General features: G+C 41.4%; 1 protein-coding gene across 6 annotated transcripts in view; it reads left to right on the forward strand.

The window, feature by feature from the left end:
• cdh8 (cadherin 8) overlaps positions 1-22,026 on the forward strand; it is a 286,471-nt gene that overhangs the window by 74,655 nt on the left and 189,790 nt on the right. For all 6 annotated transcript variants that reach the window (XM_072595844.1, XM_072595841.1, XM_072595838.1 and 3 more), the window contains exon 3: positions 8,584-8,878. In XM_072595844.1, coding sequence (XP_072451945.1) covers positions 8,584-8,878 — 295 coding nt within the window. The remainder of the gene's footprint in view (positions 1-8,583; positions 8,879-22,026) is intronic.

Consider the following 22,026-nt stretch of genomic DNA (forward strand, 5'->3'; position numbering starts at 1 on the left):
TTTCTCCCCACCCCCACCCTCCTCTAGCTTATCTCTCCACGCTTCAGGCTCTCTGCCTTTATTCCTGATGAAGTGCTTTTGCCCGAAACATTGATTTCGCTGCTCCTTATATGCTGCCTGAGCTGCTGTGCTCTTCCAGCACCACTAATCCAGAATCTGGTTTCCAGCATCTGCAGTCATTGTTTTTACCCCATCGTTAATTGGGGGTCATTTGGTCAATGTTTTGTATTAAATGGGCCTGTTTCTACACTGTAGGGAATCTAATCAAAATATTAAATTAATGCATCTAACATGCTGGCGTTCAAATCCATATCATTAACCTGTAGAGTCCTGGGAGATCATTAGGCCTTGATATATGTTGCTATATAAATGCAGCTTTTATTTCCTTCATGTTCTGGCACAGTAGATACGACTGTACCTGATTGTGCAAACATATAAAGACAAGAAGTGTTTGATTTATAAACAAGTGTATCGTTGTTGATTGTAAATTCAAGCTTTGATTAAAGTAAGTTGCAAGTGTCTGTATTTCTCAGCATGTCTATAGAGCCACATGACAAATAGGCTGTCAAAGTTGACAGAGTTGGCATTAATTTGTTGGCAACCTCACACTTAAATGAAGGACAGACAAATCAAAGGCTGCAAACATTTTCCTCATGCAATAGAACATGTCCTTTGGAGACAAAATTGAGTTGAAGCGTTTGTGTGAAATGAGAGAGCTCTGCATTAAAATAGGTCCGGCTCTTTGAAATTTGAAAGTATCTGAGTCTGTTGCAAAATTCTGAACAGCAAAAATAATCCCCTTTTACAATATTGTCTTCTCACAATTTTTTATCCTCTTGGAGTTAACTGGCTCAATGGATAGTACAAATAATTAGTAATGAACACATAATTAAGGCCCGTGATAGATTGAACAAGTGTCACAGCATCATTATTTGGTAATAAATGCTAGGCTTGTCAGTTGTTTGGTCAATAATGTGGAGCTTGGTGTCCAAAGTGATCAGAGGACCTGTCTAAGCAGTCCTCTGGATTCTTTTTCAAAGGGAGCAGTTTGTTTGTGAAATGAAGCTTGTTTCTCTGTAGAGTAGCTGATTGGTTACACGATGGAGCTAATGACACTGAAGTCATGCGTACTCACCTCATCAAGGTCAACTGTGATGCTGAATTCAATAAATTGGTTCACTAAAAGTTCAAAGATGCTGGATTCATGTAAAAATGCAACAGTCTAGACGCTATATTTTACAGGGTGAAAGTGAGTACTGCAGATGCTGGAGATTACAGTCGAGTGTGTGGTATTGGAAAAGCACAGCAGGAGAGATATCTCTCCCCTCCCAGCCTCATTCCTGATGAAAGGCTTTTGCTCGAAAAATCAATTCGCCTGCTCCTCGGATGCTGCCTGACCTGCTGTGCTTTTCCAGTACGACACTCTCGGCTGTATTTTGCAGTCGAAATGTGTGGCGCTGGAAAAGCGCAACCAGTCAGGCAGCATCCAAGGAGCAGGAGATTCAACGTTTCAGATTCCTGATGAAGGGCTTATGATTGAAACATCGATTCTCCTGCTCCTCAGATGCTGCCTGACCTGCTGTGTTTTTCCTGTGCCACTCTAATCTTGACTCTGATCTCCAGCAATCCACACTTTCTACTAGTCGCTATATTTTGCAGAGAAGACAATTTGCCTGGATCTATGTAACTAGTCTCATATGTACCACATAGATGCCAATATTTACCCGGTGATAAGCACTGCCACATTACTCCATTCCCAAGACAAACAACAATAGAAAATGGAAGCAGAAGCTAGCCACCTGATCCATCAGACTCTATTCCACCATTCAAGAAGATAGTCACTGAACTTTTGCATCAACCCAACTTTTCACTCTGATCCCCTTGATTCCTTTCCCTCAAAAATCTATCGACTCCAGTCTTAAATTTTGTCTTTGTCTTTTGAGGTGAAGATGTCCACGTTTATCATCTGGATTATTTAGCATGGTTCTGAGGGCATATGCAGGGAGTCCTTGTTTTAAGCCTCCCCCTTTTACATTAAAGTTGCTTTTATTTTTGTCCCCCCTCCTCATTTAAACTTCCATTCCCCATTTTAAAAGCCTGTTCTTTCTGATTGCATCTCATGCCATTGCTTCACTTGTGTGAGTCACATCATCATGTCATTATTGAGGCCCTGTTGTGTTGGAGACTCACAGAAGAAGCTCATTGTTGTTTGAAACAGTTCACTGCTCAGACACTGAGGAAAACTGCATTTTTAATCTCTGTTTTTTCTTTAATTTCTCTGCTGTTTGTACTTGCACTAGTAAAGGAACTACTATGTATTTAATATTCCAAAATGGTTCTCTTCTATATTGCATCATGCAGCACGATACAATTATTAAGCAACTTAAACCACAATACATAAGGCCATCCCTGTCCTAAGCCTGCTTTTTTCAGTGACGTTTGCCTTTGTTACACTTCACTGGTACAACACATTGGAGTGTCAAGACCTTCTTGCTCCAGGACCAGCTTGGCACATTTGAGACCCTCTCAATACGGCTTGAATGTTCGGCAGGCTAGCTTCGGACAGCACCTCTGTATCTGGCATTTTGTCCTGCCATCTGAAAGCAAGAAGCTTCCAAAGGCAGTTAAAGTGAAAGTTGTTGAGTTTCTTGGCATGACACTGGTACCCAGTCTATGTGTCTCACACATAGAGCAGAAAGGGAAAGATTATTTCACCACAGATTTTCAGTTTGATAGGCTAGCATTGCTACTGTTTACTCTCTGATTAATGTTCAATGTTTGCTGAAGGCTACACTTGCCCTGGCAATTATTGCATGTGTCTCATGGTCATTAAGACAACTCAAGAGACTGTGCTACCTAGATAAGTGAATGTATCTACTGCTGACAGGTAGCCTGAGCATGGACCTTGGGTTCAGAATGGAAATCTCCTGGAGCAGGCTGGTCCATTATTCATTTTTCTTTATAGAGTCATAGAATCATAGAGATGTACAGCATGGAAACAGACCTTTTGGTCCAACCCGTCCATGCCGATCAGATATCCCAACCCAATCTAGTCCCACCTGCCAGATAGTCATAGAGATGTACAGCATGGATGATGATCAGAAGGCGTCACATCCCAAACGCACCAGAGAACAGGTCCATGTGATATTACATGTCCTGCCCTGTAGTACCTGCACTGTCATTAGCAAACTGGAAGTTGTGGAATCTGTCCTTGGCCTTTAGCTGGAATCATTTCAGATTGAGCATCTGCCCATCCACATAATATTTGATTTTATACCAGGATCACCATCATGGAAGGGATTGGTGAGCATTCTGGGCACAAGCAATGGGAACCAAACGAAAAGTGATAGTGGTAGAGGATTCTATAATTAGGGGTGCAGATAACACCCTTTGTAAGCAAGGTGGAGAGTTTTGCATGGTGTATTGCCTGTCTGGTGCTAAGGTAAGGGCCATCTTGAACCAGCTTGAAATGATACCGTTGTGGGAGGGGACAGATCCATTTGTTGTCACCCATGTTGAGACCAACAACATTGGCAAGAGCAGGCAAGAGTTCCTGTGTGGGGATTATCAGGAATTAGAAACAAAATTAGAAACTGGACCTCAAGAGGTGATAATCTCTGGATTATTACCTGAGCCACGTGCAAATTGGCAAAGAGATAAGAATATTAGGGAAGTAAACACATTGCCAAAGGAGTGATGTGGGTAAGAGGAGTCCCATTTTGTAGGGCTTTGCTATCAGTGTTAGGACACAAGGAAACTGTATCATTGGGATAGGCTCCAATTGAACCAATCAGGGACCATGATCACAATGAAAGGCAAAATAGGGTGATCATAAGGACTTTAAACTAGTAAATAGGAGTAGGGCCTGGGAGAAGTCAATAAGGAAACAAATTACAGTACAGAAAATAAATAAGCAATCAGGAATCCTACTTCAGCTTTGCCAGGAAATGCTGAAACTATTAGTATATTGACAAAACAAAAAGAGAGAAATGATAAACTGGTGAATAAATCATCAGTGCTAAAGGATAGGTTAAAGTGTATGGCCCAAATAAGAATCTTATATAGGAATGCACAGAGTGTACAGGATAAATCAAATGAATTTCAGGCACAAGTTGACACTGGAGATTATGGTTTACTAGCCATTACAGAGATATGGTAGTAGGTGATTGTATTGGGAATGAAATACACCAGGTTGATAGCATTTACAGGATGAGTAAGGAAAGTGACAGAGGAGGTGGAGTAGTGTTATTGATTATAGAGTCATAGAGTTATAGAGATGTACAGCACGGAAACAGACCCTTCGCTCCAACTCGTCAATGTCAACCAGATATCCCAACCCAATCTAGTCCCACCTGCCAGCACATGGCCCAAATCCTTCTAAACCCTTCCTATTCATGGACTCATCCAAATTACTTTTATTAGAAACAAAATTACTTCAGTGGTGAGGGAGGATATAAAGAAGGGAAAACATTCAGTGGAGACTATGTGGGTGGAACTGAGGAACAGTAAAAGCCCTAAAACTGGAATGGGTGTTGTGTCCAGATCTCTCAGTAACAGTTGTGAAGTGCTGGATTGTACAAGTGCAGAAATTAGATAAGTGTGTACCAAAGTCAAGGATAGTATTAATAGGGGATTTTAACTTTAACATAGATTGGCAGAAGCAAACAAGCACATGTTAGAAAGGTGATGAATTTCTGAAGTGCGTCTGGGATAATTTCCTACAACAATATGTCCTGGATGCAACAAGGGGACAAGCAATATTGAATTTAATAATGAGCCAAGGGCATGAACATTTATCAAATGGTGATCATAACATGATTGAATTCAGTGAAGCTTTCAAGCATTAATCAGCTATTAGAATTTTAGATTTAGGTAAGGCTGACTTTAATGAGATGAGACAGAGACTGTCCGTGGTAAACTAGGAAAATCTGCTCATGGGTAAAACAACTACAGAACAGTGGAAGGTGTTTAAAGAAACATTTTACACAACACAAAACTAGTTTATACCCCTGAGAGGGAAAAGCTCCACTTCACAGAAAACAAAACAGCCATGGGCAATGAAAGAAATATCTGAAAGGCCTTACAAAAATGCCAAAAACAAAGCTCAGATCTATCTGAATGGGAAGAATACAAAAAAACCAGCAAAAGGCCACAAAGTAGCTTATATGAACTACTAAAAGCGATCTCAATGAGTATGGGACAATGGCAGATAATTTGACTAATTACTTTGTCTCAATCTTTACAGTGGAAAGGGTGGTTAGCTGCCTGAGAGCCCTCAGGAATTTAATAGTGGATTGGGGACAGGGACTGAATAAAATTAACATAAGTAAAGCATAAGTAATTAGGAAGTTAATGGACCTAGGAGAGAGACAAATCCCCAGGACCTAACTATTTCTGTCTGAGGGTGTTAAAGGAAGTAGGGGAGCAGATTGCAGATGCCATAACTGTAGGTTTCACATTTCCCCAGATTCAGGAGTTGATCCACTGGCTTGGAAAATATGTCAGTCCATTTTTGAGAGGGACGGAAGAGGAAAACCAAAGAGCTGCAGGCCAGTTAGTCCAACATCTGTGCTAGGGAAATCGTTGGCATCTATACTCAAGGATGGAGTAACTGAACATCTCAAATATTTTCCGTTAATCATGGGGACCAAGCATGGCTTCATTTAGAGTATGGTATGCTTGATGAACCTCATTCAATTTTTGGAAGAGTTGACTAAGGGATGCCTATGGATGCTGGTTATATGGACTTCCAGAAGGCACTTGATAAAGTCCCACATAAGAGACTGTTACCTAGAGTAGAAACCCACAGAATTGAGGGCAAATTACTGACACAACTGGAAAATTGGTTGAGTAATAGGTGACAGAAAGTAGGGATAATGAAAAGATACACAAATTGGCAGGACATGACCAATGGTGTCCCAAAAGATCCTGGTTAGGGCCTCAATGATTTACAAAATTTAACAACTTGGATAAAGGCATAAAATTTCATGAATCCAAATTTGCTGATGACACAAAGTTAGGCAGCATTGTAGAGAGTGGGCGGCGGATAGCATAAAATTACAAAGGGGTGTAATAGCCTTGCTGAATGGGCAAAACTGTGGCAGATGGATTTCAATGTGAAAATGAGGTTATTTATTTTGGTCCACAAAAAGATAGATCAGGGTTCTTTCTATTTGATACAAAGGTAAATACAACACATGTTGAAAGCAACATAGGGGTTTAGGTGCGCAGATCTTTAAAATGCCTCGAACATGGGCAGCAAATAGTCAGTAAAACTAAGGGAATGCTGTCCTTGAAATCTAGAGGACTGGAGTACAGGATTGCAGATGTTATGTTGCAGTTATACAAACCCTGGATAGATTCCATCAAAGTATTGTGAACAGATCTGGACACCACACCTTAGGATGAATAGATTGCCTTGGAGGGAGTACACCACCAGTGTACAAGAATGACAACTGGACTTCAGGGATTAAGTTATGAGGAGGCAATATACTAATTACATCAATTTCTCCAGAATTCAGAAGGTTAAGGAGTCACCTGACCGAAGTCTTCAAGATATTAACAAGAAAAACGGGTTAATACAGATTAACTATTACACTAGTTAGTGATTCTGGAACTGTGCGGCATTGTATAAAAATTAAGACCAGGAGATATTTGGAAGCACTTCTACACTCAAAGGGGAGTGGATGTTTGGCAACTTGCTCCACAAACGGAATTTGATAATAGATCAGTTGTTTAATTTTAAATCTAAGATAGATAGTTTTTTTGTAAGCTCATGTATAAAGGGATATGGAGGAAAGGCAGGTAGATGGAGTTAGATGACAAATCAGCAATGATCTTGTGTGTGGTGGAACAGGCTCAAGGGGCTGAATGGCCTATTCCTGTTCTCATGTTCTGATTATTCCATGTTCCCAAAATAGGAGGAAGAGGTTGAGTGCTAGCAACTGGTCCTGTTTAACTCTGTTAGTGATTGGGACTGGGTTAGAAGACTTACCACACATGACTCACTCAAGCATACTTTCATGACCTGTCAAGTCATCGTGATGAATTTCTCAAGGCAGCTGAATTTCTCCATTCTCCAATGTGGACACTTATTGTCGCAAAGGCCTGATGAGTTCAGCGAATGTCGTACAGAGAATCCATGATCTGTTCAATATTAACTATTATTATCTTAGAGTCATAGAGATGTACAACACAGAAACAGACCCTTCGGTCCAACTCATCCATGCAGACCAGATATTGTAACTTAATCTAATCCCATTTGACAGCAACTGGCCAATATCCCTCTAAACCCTTCCTATTCATATACCAATCCAGATGCCTTTTAAATGTTATCATTGTACCATCCTCCACCACTGCCTCTGGAAAAGTCATTCCATACACGCACTACTCTCTGCGTGAAAAAGTTGCCCCTTAGGCTCCTTTTATATCTTTCCCCTTTAACCCCGAACCTGTGCCCTCTAGTCCATAAGGTCACCCCTCAGCCTTAATGCTCCAGGGGAAAGACCCCCAACCTCTTCAACCTGTCCCTATAGCTCAACCCCTCCAACCCTAGCAACATTCTGAACCTTTTCAAGTTTCACAACATCCTTCTGATAGGAAGGATCTTAATGCCTTCAGCAGAATAGGACTGGTAGTTCCATCCAACTTATGGTTGAAATCACTTCTTTATTGTTAAAAACAATTTCCTGCCTTAGCAGGACTAAAGTCTGAAGACAGACCATAAGACCATCAAAATGAAAACAGAAATAGGCCATTCAAGTCTAGACTACCATTTGTTGCTGACTGTTTTGTTTCTCAACCCTTTTTTTTCCTGCTTCCTCCCCCTAACCTTTGCGTCCTTACAGAGGAAGAAGTTACTGCTCTCTGTCTTAAATGCACTCAATGACCTGGCCTCCACAGCCCTCTGTAGCAATGAGTTCAACAGATTAACCATCCTCTGGCTGAAGAAATTTCTCCTCATCTCAGTTCTAAAAGGTCATCCCTTCATTTTGAGACCGTACCCTCGAATTCTAGTCTCTTCTACTGGTGGAAATATCTTCTCCACATCTGCTGTATCCAGGCTTCTTGATATTCTGTAAATACCTTTGAGATCCTCCTGGATCAATTACTTCTGGAGTTGAGAAGAAATCCTAGAAATCTATAAATTTCGAACAGGATGAGACAGGGCAAATGCAGGAAGGATGTTCCCAGTGGTAAGGGAGCCTAGAACATGCGGTCATAGGCCAAGGATATAGAGTGGGCCATTTAGGATTGAGGTAAGAAGCAATTTCATCATCAAAAGAGTGGTGACTCTGTGGAATTCTCTGCTACAGAAAAATAGTTGATGTCAAAACATTGAATGTTTTCAGTTGGAATTAGGGTTAAATGGATCAAAAGGTATTGGGAGAAAGTGGAAACAGGGTAATGAGTTGGGTGAATAGTGGTGTTGATTGAATGGTGAAGCAGACTTGAAGGGCTGAATGGCCTATTCCTTCTCCCATGTGTTTTTTTCTATGTGTTTATGCAAGGAAGGAAACTACATCATTACATTAAGAATAAAAAGAAGATTTTTTTAACACTAATTCTCCATTCCTTCTCTAGTTGCATACAGATCTCGACCTAGCGAATAGAAATGTCAAGTACATTCTGTCGGGTGAAGGTGCTGGTACAATCTTCATGATCAATGACAAGACGGGTGACATTCACGCCATGAAGAGGCTTGACCGTGAAGAGAAAGCTGAGTACACGCTGACTGCACAGGCCATTGACCGGGACACTGACAAACCTCTGGAGCCACCATCAGAGTTCATCATCAAGGTTCAAGACATCAATGACAATGCCCCTGAATTTCCAGATGAACCTTACCATGTGACAGTGCCAGAGATGTCCTCTGTCGGTGAGTGAGTGCAGTTCATGTCCAGTGAGGGAAAAGCACCTTCGTGTCTTTCCATTTTTTACACATGGCATTAGCTCAGTCATAAATAGTTCTTTTCATAGACTCGAGTCTGTTTCACAATATCAATGTTCAGCAAACCCCATTTACCTGGTTCTTACTGGCTTGTGCTCACCGATCTATGTTGCTGCTTGCAACATTTTGGTCTTAAGACTCCCATTTTCCTTATTGATTCCCTCCATGGCTTGCCTCTTTCCACCTCCTCCTTCTATATCTGTAACCCCATCTGGCACCACAATATAGGGGCACAAAATGTTGAGCTGGGGTAGGCCATTCTGCCCTACAAGCCACCATTCAATCTGATCATGTCTTGAATGTTTTCAGGGAGGAATTAGGGTTAAATGGATCAAAAGGTCTTGGGAGAAAGTGGAAACAAGGTAATGAGTTGGGTGAATAGTGGTGTTGATTGAATGGTGGAGCAGACTTGAAGGGCTGAATGGCCTATTCCTTCTCACATTTGTATGTTTCCACTGACTATCCAACTCAATCCCCAATTTCCACTTTCTCCTGTACCCTTTAAATCCTTTTACCTTAAAAAGAACATCTATCTTGAGATCAAAAAGAGAAAATGCTGGAAAATCTCAGCAAGTCTGGCAGCATCTGTAAGGAGAGAAAAGAGCTGACGTTTTGAGTCTAACTGACCCTTTGGCAAAGCTATTTTCTCTCCTTACAGATTTGCTGAGATTTTCCAGCATTTTCTCTTTTTGGTTTCAGATTCCACAATCCGCAGTAATTTGCTTTAATCTAACTTGAGGTATCTAACTTGATTTAACTTGCTGAAAATATTCAATGCTTCAGCCTCAACTGCTTTCAGTGGTAGAAAATTCCCAGGCTCACCACTCTCTGGGTGGAGATCTTGCTCCACACCTCAGTCCTAAAAGGTCTCGTATCTTTAGACTGTGCCCTCCTAGTTCTGGACTCCCCAGTCTCAGGAATATACTTGCTGTGTTTACCCTATTAAAGTCCTGTTAGAATTTAACTAAGTTAAAAATCACACAACACCAGGTTATAGCCCCATCGGTTTATTTGGAGGCACTAACCTTCAAAGTGCTGCTTCTCCAACAGGTGGTTCATCACACCCACCTATTAAAGAAGCAGCGCTTTGAAAACTAGTGCCTCCAAATTAAACCGATGGGGTTTAACCTGGTGATGTGTGATTTTTAACTTTGTACACCCCAGTCCAACACCGGCACCTTCAAATCTTAATTAGAATTTGATTGCTTTCTAATAGATTCCCCTTCATTCTTCTAAATACCACTGACTGTAATCCAAAGGATGCAACCTCTCTTCATACATCAGTCTCACTATCTCAAGGCTCCAAGATCCAAATCGTCAAGTCCTGGCCTCTGCCAATTCTTATCTTCTACGCATCTCTGACCTTCATTATTCCATTGGCAGGGTTCTCTTGTCTCACCTTAAACTCTTGATTTCCTTTTGTGTCTGTCTGCCTTTCTCCCTCCCACTCTCCCTTTCAGATGTTCCTCAAAATTTATCTCTCTGATTAAGCTTTTGTTACTCATGCTCACATTTTGTATGACAATGTCCCTGTGAGCCACCTTAAGATCTTACCCAGCTCTAAAGGTTCTTTATCAATGCAGGTCTTTATTGTTAAAGATGGGGTAATTTAAATGATTTTAGTTTTGATTCATTCACTGAATGTGAGTGTTGCTGGCTAGGCCAGCATTCACTGGCTGACTCCAATTGCTGTTGAGAAGCTGGTGGTGAGCTGTTTTCTTTAATTGCCACAATTCATGTGGTTGTCGGTATCGCGACAATGCTGTTAGGGAGGCAATTGCAGGCTGTCGACCTAGTAAAAGCCATAGCGTGCTGATATAGTCCTGAGTCAGGGTAGTGTGTGGTTTAGAGGAGCTTGCAGGTTGTAGTCTTCCAATGCATCTGCTGCCCTTGTCCCTTCAGATGGTAGAGATTACAGGTTTGGAAGGTTTGTCCAAAGGAGCCTTGATCATGGCACACACTCCTGCCACTCTGCATTGGTCCATGGTTGGAAGAATGTGTGTGTCAAAGGTGACGGATTTCCGTGTCCTGGGTGGTGTTGAACTTCTTGCTTTTATGTTGCATCCAAGCAATTGGAGAGTATTCCACCAAACTCCTGATTAGTGCCTTGTCGATGTTGGACAGATACATAGGAGATAGAAGGGTTAATCATTGCAGAATTCTCATCTCTGACCTGCTCTTGCATCCATAGGGAATTGAAAAGTTGCCTTCGTCTTACCTGATCCTCGGACTGCTCTCTATTAGAAAGAAAGAGAAAGAGAGAGAGAGATGACTGGTGGTGGTTTAACCTGAGGGGAATATAAACCTCAGGCAAGGGGAGAGTTCTGAAAGGAGAGTCCTTCATGGTAACCTCAGCTAGTGTTAGAATTGAACCATGCTGTTGACTTCATTCTGCATTGCTACTCCATAATGTTGACAGTGGGGTATTCAGTGGTGATAATGTCATTGAACATTATGGAGCGATGATTAGATTCTCACCTGTGGAAGATTATCATTCATTGGCACTTCTTGTGGCGCGAGTGTTTCTACAGAATATGTCATTTCCTTCAGAAATAAACCTTTTACAGAATGATGTTGTGGAGGATAAGGACATTCACACCATAGCAAATATTTAATGAAAGCTCAGTGTGAAGCTTGATTAAGTTCTTTTTTAGGAATGACTTAGTCATCAAGTGAATTAAGCAGATAAATAGTAGCAGTTACAATCTTCTGTCATCCAAGTTATTAATATACGGTATAAATAATTATAGCCCCAGTACTGATCACTGTGGCACATCGCTTGATACAGGTCACCATCCTGAAAATGCACCTTTTATCACATCTCTGTCTTCTATTAGTTAGTGAATCATCAACTCCCCAGATCATCGCCTCTTATCTTACAAACTAGCCTTCTGTACAGTATCTTATCAAATGCCATTTGAAAATCTAAATATGCTACATCCGCTTAATCCCCTTTACTTGTCTCGCTTCTTATCCCCTCAAAGAATTGTAACAAATGAATCAGACATGATTTCCCCTTCATGAAGCCATGCTGATTCTGTTTGTTTTGTTTGAATATTTTTCTAAATGTTATTTTTTAAAATTAGAAACTATAACATTTTCCCAATGACCGATGTCGAACTGAATAGGCCTGTATTTGCCTGACTTCTGTTTCTCTCCTTTTTTGAATAAGGGTGTTACCTTGATAGTTTCTTTCAGTCGTTTGGGACTGTTCTCACTATTGGTGGGAAATGGCCACCATTTCTCAGACTGATCAATAATTTATTGTTGGCCAAAGTTTTATCCAAATATTCCCACTGGCTTCAGCTTTTCTGTAATTAGACCTTTCCTTACTGCTTGAACAAACAGCTGTGTAAACAGCATTTACAATGAGCGCCAGATAACTTGCTTTTAAAAAGTGCAATATACCTTCAACTTTTGAAATAGTCATTTTACCATTATAGTCCATGCAGAAAAATGGAAAGGTATTATCTTTAGAGAGATCACTGATTTTTTGGAAGTTGCAGATCAAGATGGGTAGAGAAACAGAAGTATCTCAGAGGAGAATGACTACAAACAGCACATGTCCTCTCTCTGACTCTTCAATATTTGTGTTAAAGATTTTCTAAGAGTGGTCTTGAAACCTGGGAAGTTGCACCCACAGCTGTGCAACGTACAGGGAACTTTGGTGGTGAATGGTGGTTTAATGGGCCCCTATTCATATAGGGTTTCAAGGGTGCTTAGATTGTCCTGTTTAGGGATAGAGATGCAGTGAGATTTGATGTCCATGGTAAAAAGTGGGGGAAGGGTGTGCAGGAAGTTGGACAGTGTTTGCAGTGATACTGGGCACCAAAAGAGTCAGGAAGTAGGTCAGAAGCAATTAATTAAGGGGGGAATGTATTGTTGATAGATGGCCAGAATTAAAAGTTCTGAACTGGGAAAGATTAGTTATAATAAGAAAAGATACAACTTGGCCGAAGTGGAAACACCTCACAGATGAAACTGTTCCTGAGCAGTGGGAGACATTGAAGGAGGAAATAAACAAGAGTACAGAGCAAATATATTCCTTTGAAAGCAAAGATGGGTCCAAGAGCCGAGAATCCTGAATACCAAGGGACGTATACTTTAGGATTAAGGTAAAAAGAGAAGTTTATGGCACATACCAAATACGCAAATACAGAACCCCTAGCAAAATATAAAGAGTTCGGGTGGGGTTTAAAAAGGAAATTAGGAAATCTAAGCAAATGCATGAAAAAATGATGGCAGATAGAATAGAAGGAAACCCAAAGAGGCATTTGAATACTGGAGGAAGAGTATGCTCATTATACATTAATGTATACATAATAAACAGAGATGTGGACACAGTCCTCAGTGAATACTCTGTGTCAGTCTTCATAATGGAAAAGGATGATGCAAGAATAGACATCCGGTTGGAGGCCTGGGAAATGTCAGAAGAAGTTAACATTGAGAGGGGAGAGGTACGGGACGGTTTAACAGTCTTAAAAGTGGATAAACCCTACTCCCAGGTGAGATGTATCCCAGGTTGTTGAGGGCAGCAAGGAAGGAGATATCAGGGCCCAACAGGCAATTGTTGAATCCTCTCTGGTCTCAGATGAGGTGCCAAAGACTGCTAACATTGTCCCATTACTAAAAGAGGAAGCAAGGGACAGACCAGAAGCTACAAACTAGTAATTTTAAACTTGATAATGAGGGAGTTATTAGACAGAATTCTGAGGGACAGCATATATGTGCACTTGGTGAGACACAGACTAATTAAGGATAGTCAGCTTATATTTTTTAAATGAAAGTTGTGCTTGACAAATATGGTTTTTTATTTGAAGAGCTAACAAGGAGTGTTGATTATGGCAACTCATTTGTTGTCGTATTTAGCAAGGTCTTTTTATGAGCTCCCTCATGACTGAACTGATCCAGAACATAAGAGCCCATGGGAAATGACGCAAATGACATATTAGATTCAAAATTGGCTGAGCGGCAGGAAGCAGAGGGTGATGACAGAGGGATGCTTCTCTGACTGGAAGTCTGTTTCCAGTGGCTCACTGCTGGGGGGGCCTTGCTGTTCATGGTGTACATTATTGACTTAGACTTAGATTTAGGGGACAGGATTGAAATGCTGGTGGATCCCTTGATGGAGTGAAAAATAGAGACAAGGATAACCAGGACGATATCAATGGACTGTCAGATTGGCAGCACAATGACAAGTGAATCCGGAAAAGTGTAAAATGATGCACTGGGAGCAACCGAACAGCCAAGGGATTACACTTGGATTGTTATGACTCTGAAAAATACTTAAGGTCAGAGCGATCCTTAGTGTATATAATCAGTAATCTCTGAAGGTAGCAAGGCAGAATGATAAGGAGATAAGAATGTATTTAGAATACTTGCCTTTATAAACCAAGACATAGAATATAAAGATTATGAGGGAACTGTAGAAAACACTGATTCAATGACAACAGGAGTGCCACATGCAGCTCTGGTCACCACAATAAAAGAAAGATGTGTTTGAGCTCAGGTGGGTGCAAAGTAAATTTACCTGCATGCGGCCTCAGCTGGATGGCTTAAGTTATGAGAAAGGACGAGATGGATTGGGGTTATTTTCCTCGGAATGGTTCAAGATTTACAGGAGACCTGATAGAAGTTGAAAAATATGATGCTGGAAAAGCAGAGCAGGTCCGGCAGCATCCAAGGGGTAGGAGAGTCAACGTTTCAGGCATAAGACCTTGAAGGGTCTTATGTCCGATACATTGACTCTCCTGCTCCTCGGATGCTGCCTGATCTGCTGTGTTTCTCCAGCACCATACCTTTTGACTTCTATCTAATCTCCAGCATCTGCAGTCCTCACATTCTCTCAGTGGCTGTAACCTAGTAGAGGTGTAGTAGAGGTGCATGAGGTCTTCAAGGACATGGACATGGTGGATAGGGAAGCAATCTTTCTATTATTAGAGGGCACCAACTCAGATTTATGGTAAGAAGTAAAAAGCTACTTGGAGAGTTGGTGAGAACCCTTTCAGGAGTTTGGACCTCACCATCCGTAAGGGTGTTTGAATCAGAAAATCCCGTAGTATTTAAACAGCATTTACATATACGACCACCTTGCCATAAGGCTTGAGGGCTATAAACCAAGAGCTGGAGATGGGATTGGTGCTGTCAGATCTTTGTTAACCGGTATGGACACAATGGGCTGAATGATCTGTTTCTTTGCTGTAATCAGCTATTGATGTTTGGGTAAGTCAGTGGGACAGGATTAGGCTGAAGCAATGTGTCCAAGTAGAGTGTCCCACTTCTGAGGAAGGAAGTAGAAACAGGCTGTTTGGAGCAGGAGATAAAAAACTTGAAAGTCAGGAGAGTCAGTCTGCAAATGATGGTTTAATGTTTGAAGGCAGGGCCAGGGTTCAGGGGCAGCTAGCAAGATGTGTCAGAGAGTTGCTGTCTGACTCAATTGAGGTAAGCATGCCAGATAACATCAGATTCAATGACTTTATTAGATTAAACCTGAGAAAATGGAATGCACCAAGGGAGATAGGTCTGAGCAAGTGAGATGAAGAGAGCAATTGAGACAGCTAGTGTAATCTTCTTTCATTCATTCCTGGGGTGTGGACAGTTAAAGTTAAGGCCAAACCAGGTAAGGACAGTTTCCTACCCTAAAGGCAATTAATGAACCAGATGGGCTTTTAAGACAATCGATAACAGACAATAGACAAAAGGTGCAGGAGTAGGCCATTCTGCCCTTTGAGCCAGCACCACCACTCATTATGATCATGGCTGATCATCCTCAATCACTATCCTGTTCCTGCCTTATCGCCATAACCCTTAATTCCACTATCCTTAAGAGCTCTATCCAACTTCATTGTCACCATTAGACTCTTAACTACTGGTGTTCATTGAATTCATCTGCCATGGTGGGATTCAAACCCAGGTCCCCAGAACATTACCTGGGTTTCTAGATTAACAGTTAAGCGATAATACCACTAGACCATATGGGCAATGAAAAGATCTGGAAAGTGGGAAAGGCAAGAGGGAGGGGAGAACTGCAGATGGTAAAGAGACCCAGTATGCTGGGAGAATACTCCTGGCCAAAGAAACAGGTAGAAAAGTGAAGCAGTTGATAAAGAGGTTTTGATAATCTTGCGTGTGGCAAGGGAATGAACTGAGGGAGGCAAAAATTCATAAGTTTGTGGTAGAGAATTATCAGGAAGGATGATTCATGAGAGTGGGTGAACTGAGGTCAGGTGGGTGGAGGTATAATTCCAATGTGGTAGGAGGCTTAAAGATGGATCAGCCTCGCCAATATCTCTTTCCTCGGTATCCAAAACTCAATAAGGTCTTACAACAGCAGCCCTTTATGCTTCTGTCTGAGCTGGCTTTGAAAGAATCTCACAGATGGAGATACAGTCATTTCACTCAGGAAACTTCCTGATCCATTCTAATGCACAATTAGGAAAAAAAAACAGGAAGACACTTTATGTAAAAATGATCATGACCCCGATGAGTTTGGCAATGATTGCATCAAGGAATCAGTTTAATGCAATGCCTGACCTTTTCAAGGAATGAGTATCTTGCTGTTAAAAACATATGTCACGTTATTTTTCACTGTGGAGTCAACCGTGTAACACTCACAGGCTCTTTATTGCTTTAATTGTCAGAACAAACTCTCTCCTGCCAGCAGTATCCTGGCCTGGAAGCTGTCCTCTAGCTGTAAATATTGACTGTAATTTTGCTATGGTTATACAAATCACAGGGAGCTGAAATAATTCTTTTTAATCATTTCTAATCTTCCGCCAAAATGATTGCAGGCAGACGTTTTAGCCTGTGGATTTTCTTTTTTTTAAAGTGTTTATTGAAATTGCAACCCACAGTTCTTTGGCAAAGCTCTCCAGCAGTGCAAAAAAAATATTATCTCAAGCATATACAGCATGAGCTGTAATAAACAATCACCGTAAATCTTGTTTTCATTCACTCTCTCTCTCCTTCTTTGTCTCGCAGTGTCTTGCCATCTTTCCCTCATTGTCTCCTTTCTCTTACTGTCTCTTTCCCAAGTCTGCTTTCTTCTCCACCTTCTCTCTCAAGTTTATTTTCTCTTTCATGTCCTCGCTTTCTTCATCCCCGTTATTATGTCATTAGCCCCTGGCTTTGGAATTCTTTCTTTAAATTTCACTGCCCACATCTTCTGACATACAGTCATAGAGGTGTACAGCACGGAAACAGACCCTTCGGTCCAACTCGTCCATGCCGTCTCTTCACGCCTTTTACTTTTGAGCAAGTTACTAATTACTTGTCTTAATATTTCCTAATTAGAACTTACACCATACCAGGTTATAGTCCAACAGGTTTATTTGAAATCACAAGCTTTCAGAGTGCTTGTTAATCCCAGTCCAACACTGACAACTCCACATCATGGCTAACATTTCCTGATTTTGCTTGGTGTTACTAGTTTTGTTCATTGATGCTTTGCTACAATAAAGGTACTGGATGAATGCAAGACATCATTACTGCATACCTATTGTCTCTTTCTTAGCCCTTTTATGCCTGGTCTCCTATTAATTTATCCTCCACCTCGCTCTCCTTTCTCTGTCCTGGAAAGAACTTGCGAATAGAGCCTCTTAACTCCCCAAACTGGGACTTGAACTTGCAGTTTCTGGTCCAGCAATCAAGATGCTGCCATTGCACCCAAGATCTCCAGTTTCTCTGCTGGCCCATGCAACCCTTAGTGCTTTTACTATGTGCTGTTCAAATAACAGTGATTCAAGGCATGTCACTGGTGTTTCTTGAAGTCGCTGTTATATGTTTAATATATGACACTTTGTACCTAACATCACAGAGGAAATCATTGACAAAGGAGACAGGGGGGAGGACAATTACAGCAGAACCTTCAGAAAAGACAGCCCCTAACAACACTTTCACTGTGACTTTTATTGGTAGATGCAAACAAATTAAAATCATTAAATAGTCAATATTTAATTAAGTTTCTACTGTTGCACGGTTTATATTGTGTGCTGCAAACCCTTATAGGCTTGTCAGTCTATAACACACAAACAAAGCCCCAACCAATATTTATACTGGTGGCAAAGGTGAAAAGAGACTGCCTTGAAAAATACTTTACCACCCGTTTAATATTATATCAAAGAAAAACTATTCATTTTCAGGAGACAACGGACATGCTGCAGTTTTTAGCTGAGGTGAGAGTGACAGGAGTCAATTGATTCAGGCGAGCAATAAAATAGTGTAGCTTCAGGGGATAAACCACCCAGACGCAAAATAAATGTTTGCATGTCAGCTTTGCAATATCAGTTTCTCCGTTACTGTTTAATAATGTCTTTGACATCCACGGTCTGCTTTTGTGCGCGCTCCCGTCGTCATATTTTCCAGCCTCTTCCTTGCATTTCCTGCTCCTCGTGTGTTGAGTGAGCTCGGGTAATTGGTGCTGTGACGAGAAGCGATATTCAATGTCCTTGGATAAAGGAGTGGGAAACTCATTCACAATGCCCCTGTTCATGAAGGGGACATGTACTCTGTGGCTGTTGAACAAAAGAAGCTGAGCTCGGCTGAACAGTTTGTTGCTGTGAAATCTCTGATACTCTTGAAGCAGTTCCCCAATGATTCGTTAACAACAATACACGATTACTGTCTTTTTTTTTAATGACAGCAACACTTTATGCCCGGGATCTCACAGGTTCACGTACCAGCACAAAAGGAGCAGGAAGAGAATTTGGGCAGATGACTCACAACTTTATCAAAAGGGATAGGTAGGTGCTGAGGACGTTGATAACCGGGGAACGATCAAGGAAGTAGGAACTATTTGCTTAGGGTTCAAGTGTATGGTCGCTTCAGGATTTACTGACAATGATGAAGCTGAACCAGGAGGAAACTATTTAATTCTTCCAATCTGTTCCACTATCCAATCAAATCACAACTGATTGCAAGTCCATTTACTTGTCTTTATTTCATTTTCTTTTTTTAAATTAATTCATCCATGGGACGCGGGCACTACTTAGGAATACTACCACTGCACCACAAGAGCCCTTGTCTTTTTCTATCATTATCGAACAAAAAAAAAGTTGAATATGAGACTTGCTGCAGCTCTGCAGGGGTGCAGAGTTGTCATTTGAACTTTGCGGAAGTTGCACCTGATTAAGTACTTTCTCTCTACACGTGTAACTGAACTCTTTTATCACTTTAAGCATCTTTTATCGTCAACCCCACAACCACCTAAATGAATGGACACGGAAACAGATAATGAACATAATTCCAGTTTGTGCGCAAGCATGACCCCAACTTTCCCATAAGGTCATTTTAACACAGTGTCCTGCTCACACACCCACATGTCTGCCCTGGACACGCTGCAGTGTTCCAGTGAATCCTAGCGCAAACTGGAGGAACAACATCTCATCTTCGGACTAGGCACTTCACAGCCTTCTGGACTTAGTACTGAGTTCAACACCTTCAAATTGTGAACATTACTTGTTTTTTTCCTCTCTTTTAGCTTGTTATTATGTCCTCCCCTTACTGTTCTTTCAAGTCTGGCAGATTACTAACATCTTTGCTTCATCAGCACCCTACACCCACTACCCCCTCCACCACCCCTTCCCAAACCATAGCATAAATGCTGCCCTTCCACACTTCAGCTCTGATGAAGTGTCATCAGACTCAAAATGCCAGCTTGCTCTCTCTGCATGAATGTCGCCTGACATGGTCTGATCTCCAGCACTTGTTGTTTTCAGTCATGAAAATAATTAGTAGTGTTGATCAAATCCCAAACTAGAATGTGAAGTATGAAAGTGGACACACTTCCTTTTCTTGATAATGGGTTTATTCACAAAATGCAGCATTACACATTACTGGCAGCTCCCTGCTGAACCAGCAGCCCAGCAGTCTCCATTTATTCCATTTTAAATAGATCCAATCAAACCAAATAGAGCCTGATAAGAAAGTATCTTGAAGGGACATTGCAACAAAAAGTCAAAATCTGAAAGACAGCCTTCTTAAATTTTAAACAAGTTAGTTTTCATTTTGGAGACTGTCTGTAAGTGTTCTAGACACTGAGTTAAATATGCCCTATGCTTGTGTATCTCAACAATAAAATTAACAATCAGTAGAAAGGTGTTGGAAGAGTGCAGAGTATAAAGTAGTCATAGAGTCATAAAGATGTACAGCATGGAAACAGACCCTTCAGTCCAACCTGTTCATGCCGACCAGATACCCCAACCCAATCTAATCCCATCTGCCAACACCCGGCCCATAGTCATTTGGGGTCTCGTGGATCATGGAACTGTCCAAGCATCTGAGCCAGGAGGCCTGGGGTCAGTTGCCACCTGCTTCAGAAGTGTTGGTTAAATATCTATGGAGTGGTCAGAGAGTTAGCAACAATTTATAGTCCAGGAGAAAAGGGTGCTGGTTGAAGACAAAATGCTACACTAAGGTGTCTGTCATTTCAGCAATATTCAAGTTCAGTAATATCTACTTTGAGGAGTAGAGGAATATGTAACTATAACTGGATGATGCAGGGTGGGAGAAAACCTACCTGAGACAGGCACACCAGTGTAGTTGGGGGCTAACAGTCTGTTTCTGTGTTATGATGTGGAGGTGCCAGTTTTGGACTGGGGTGGGCAAAGTTAAAAATCACACAACACCAAGTTATAGTCCAACAGGTTTATTTGGAAGCACTAGCTTCTGGAGCACCGCTCCTTCATTAGGTAGCTGATAAATCTGTTGAACTATAACCTACTGTTGTCTGATTTTTAACTTTGTTTCTGTGTTGCCAGCCCTGAGTAACATTGTTAAATCTTGCCAAATGCTGTTGAGTCTCAATTCAAAAAGATAATCACAGAGCGAGCTGTGATGAAAATCATGGGTCCCAGGCGCACAATGGAAGCAGCAGCTCCAGGCAAAGCAGACAGCAGAGACTGACACACTGAACACATGGCAAGTATCTCTGCTTAGTTATCATTCCCAGTGGATCCCTCACCAAATAAGAAAATGTCTCAGCATCCCATCCAGCTTTATCCTTTATGAGATGAAGGAACGAGAGGCGGAGGAAACTTTCAGCAAGAGCCTGCTTGCTTGCTTTCAGGAACTGAACCTAGAACATAGCATTAGAGCTGGCAGCATCTGTGAAGAGAAACATTTCGGGTCGACTGAGCCTCAGAACCCACAGATGCTACCATACCAGCAGAGTCTCTCCAACAATTTCTGTTTTTGTTTCTGATTTACAGCATCCGCAGTTCTTTTGGCTTTTAACATATCACTAGGACTTGACAGAAATGTGGATGTAACAGCCCACAAGCTGCATCTTCTAACAGCCACACTGTAGAACAATGAAAGGATCTTACACACATTACTGAAGCTAAGCTCCCAGCATCATAAGCCTTCACAAGCCATCAGCATTGAATAGTGCTTTGCGGAGATTAAACAAATGACTTATTTGTCTGACAGATGTTGTGCTTTGAAAAATATTTGCATGCTTCAGCAAAGCACTCAGATTTTATTGGCCAACCAGTCACCCAGCTTTTCTGCTCCTTCCCTCTTTGTCAGCTGGAACTCAGTCAGTCACATTTGCTTGTAAAGTCAGGCTCATTTGGGAATTAAAACACAACAGCGAATGCTGGAGATTGGAAACAAAACAGAAATTTCTGGAGAGACTCTGCTGATATGGTAGTATCTGTGAGAAGAAAGGACAGGAGTGGGAATTTGTGTGTGGAGTCTGAGGAGATAGGAGAGGTGCTAACTGAATATTTTTCATTAGTATTCACACTGGAAAGAGACAATGTTGTTGAGGAGAATACTGAGTTACAAGCTATTAGACGAGATGGGACTGAGGTTCGTAAGGAGGAGGTGTTAGCAATTCTGGAAAGTGTGAAAATAGATAAGTCCCCTGGGCCGGATGTGATTTATCCTCAGATTCTCTGGGAAGCCAGGGAGGAGATTGCAGAACATTTGGCTTTGATCTTTATGTTGTCATTGTCAACAGAAATAGTGCCAGAAGACTGGAAGATAGCAAATGTTGTCCCCTTGTTCAAGGAGAGTAGAGACAACTTTGGTAATTATAGACCAGTGAGCCTTACTTCAGTTGTGGGTAAAGTGCT

The sequence above is a fragment of the Chiloscyllium punctatum genome, chromosome 26 (assembly GCF_047496795.1).
Source record: "Chiloscyllium punctatum isolate Juve2018m chromosome 26, sChiPun1.3, whole genome shotgun sequence".
Lineage (NCBI taxonomy): Eukaryota > Metazoa > Chordata > Chondrichthyes > Orectolobiformes > Hemiscylliidae > Chiloscyllium > Chiloscyllium punctatum.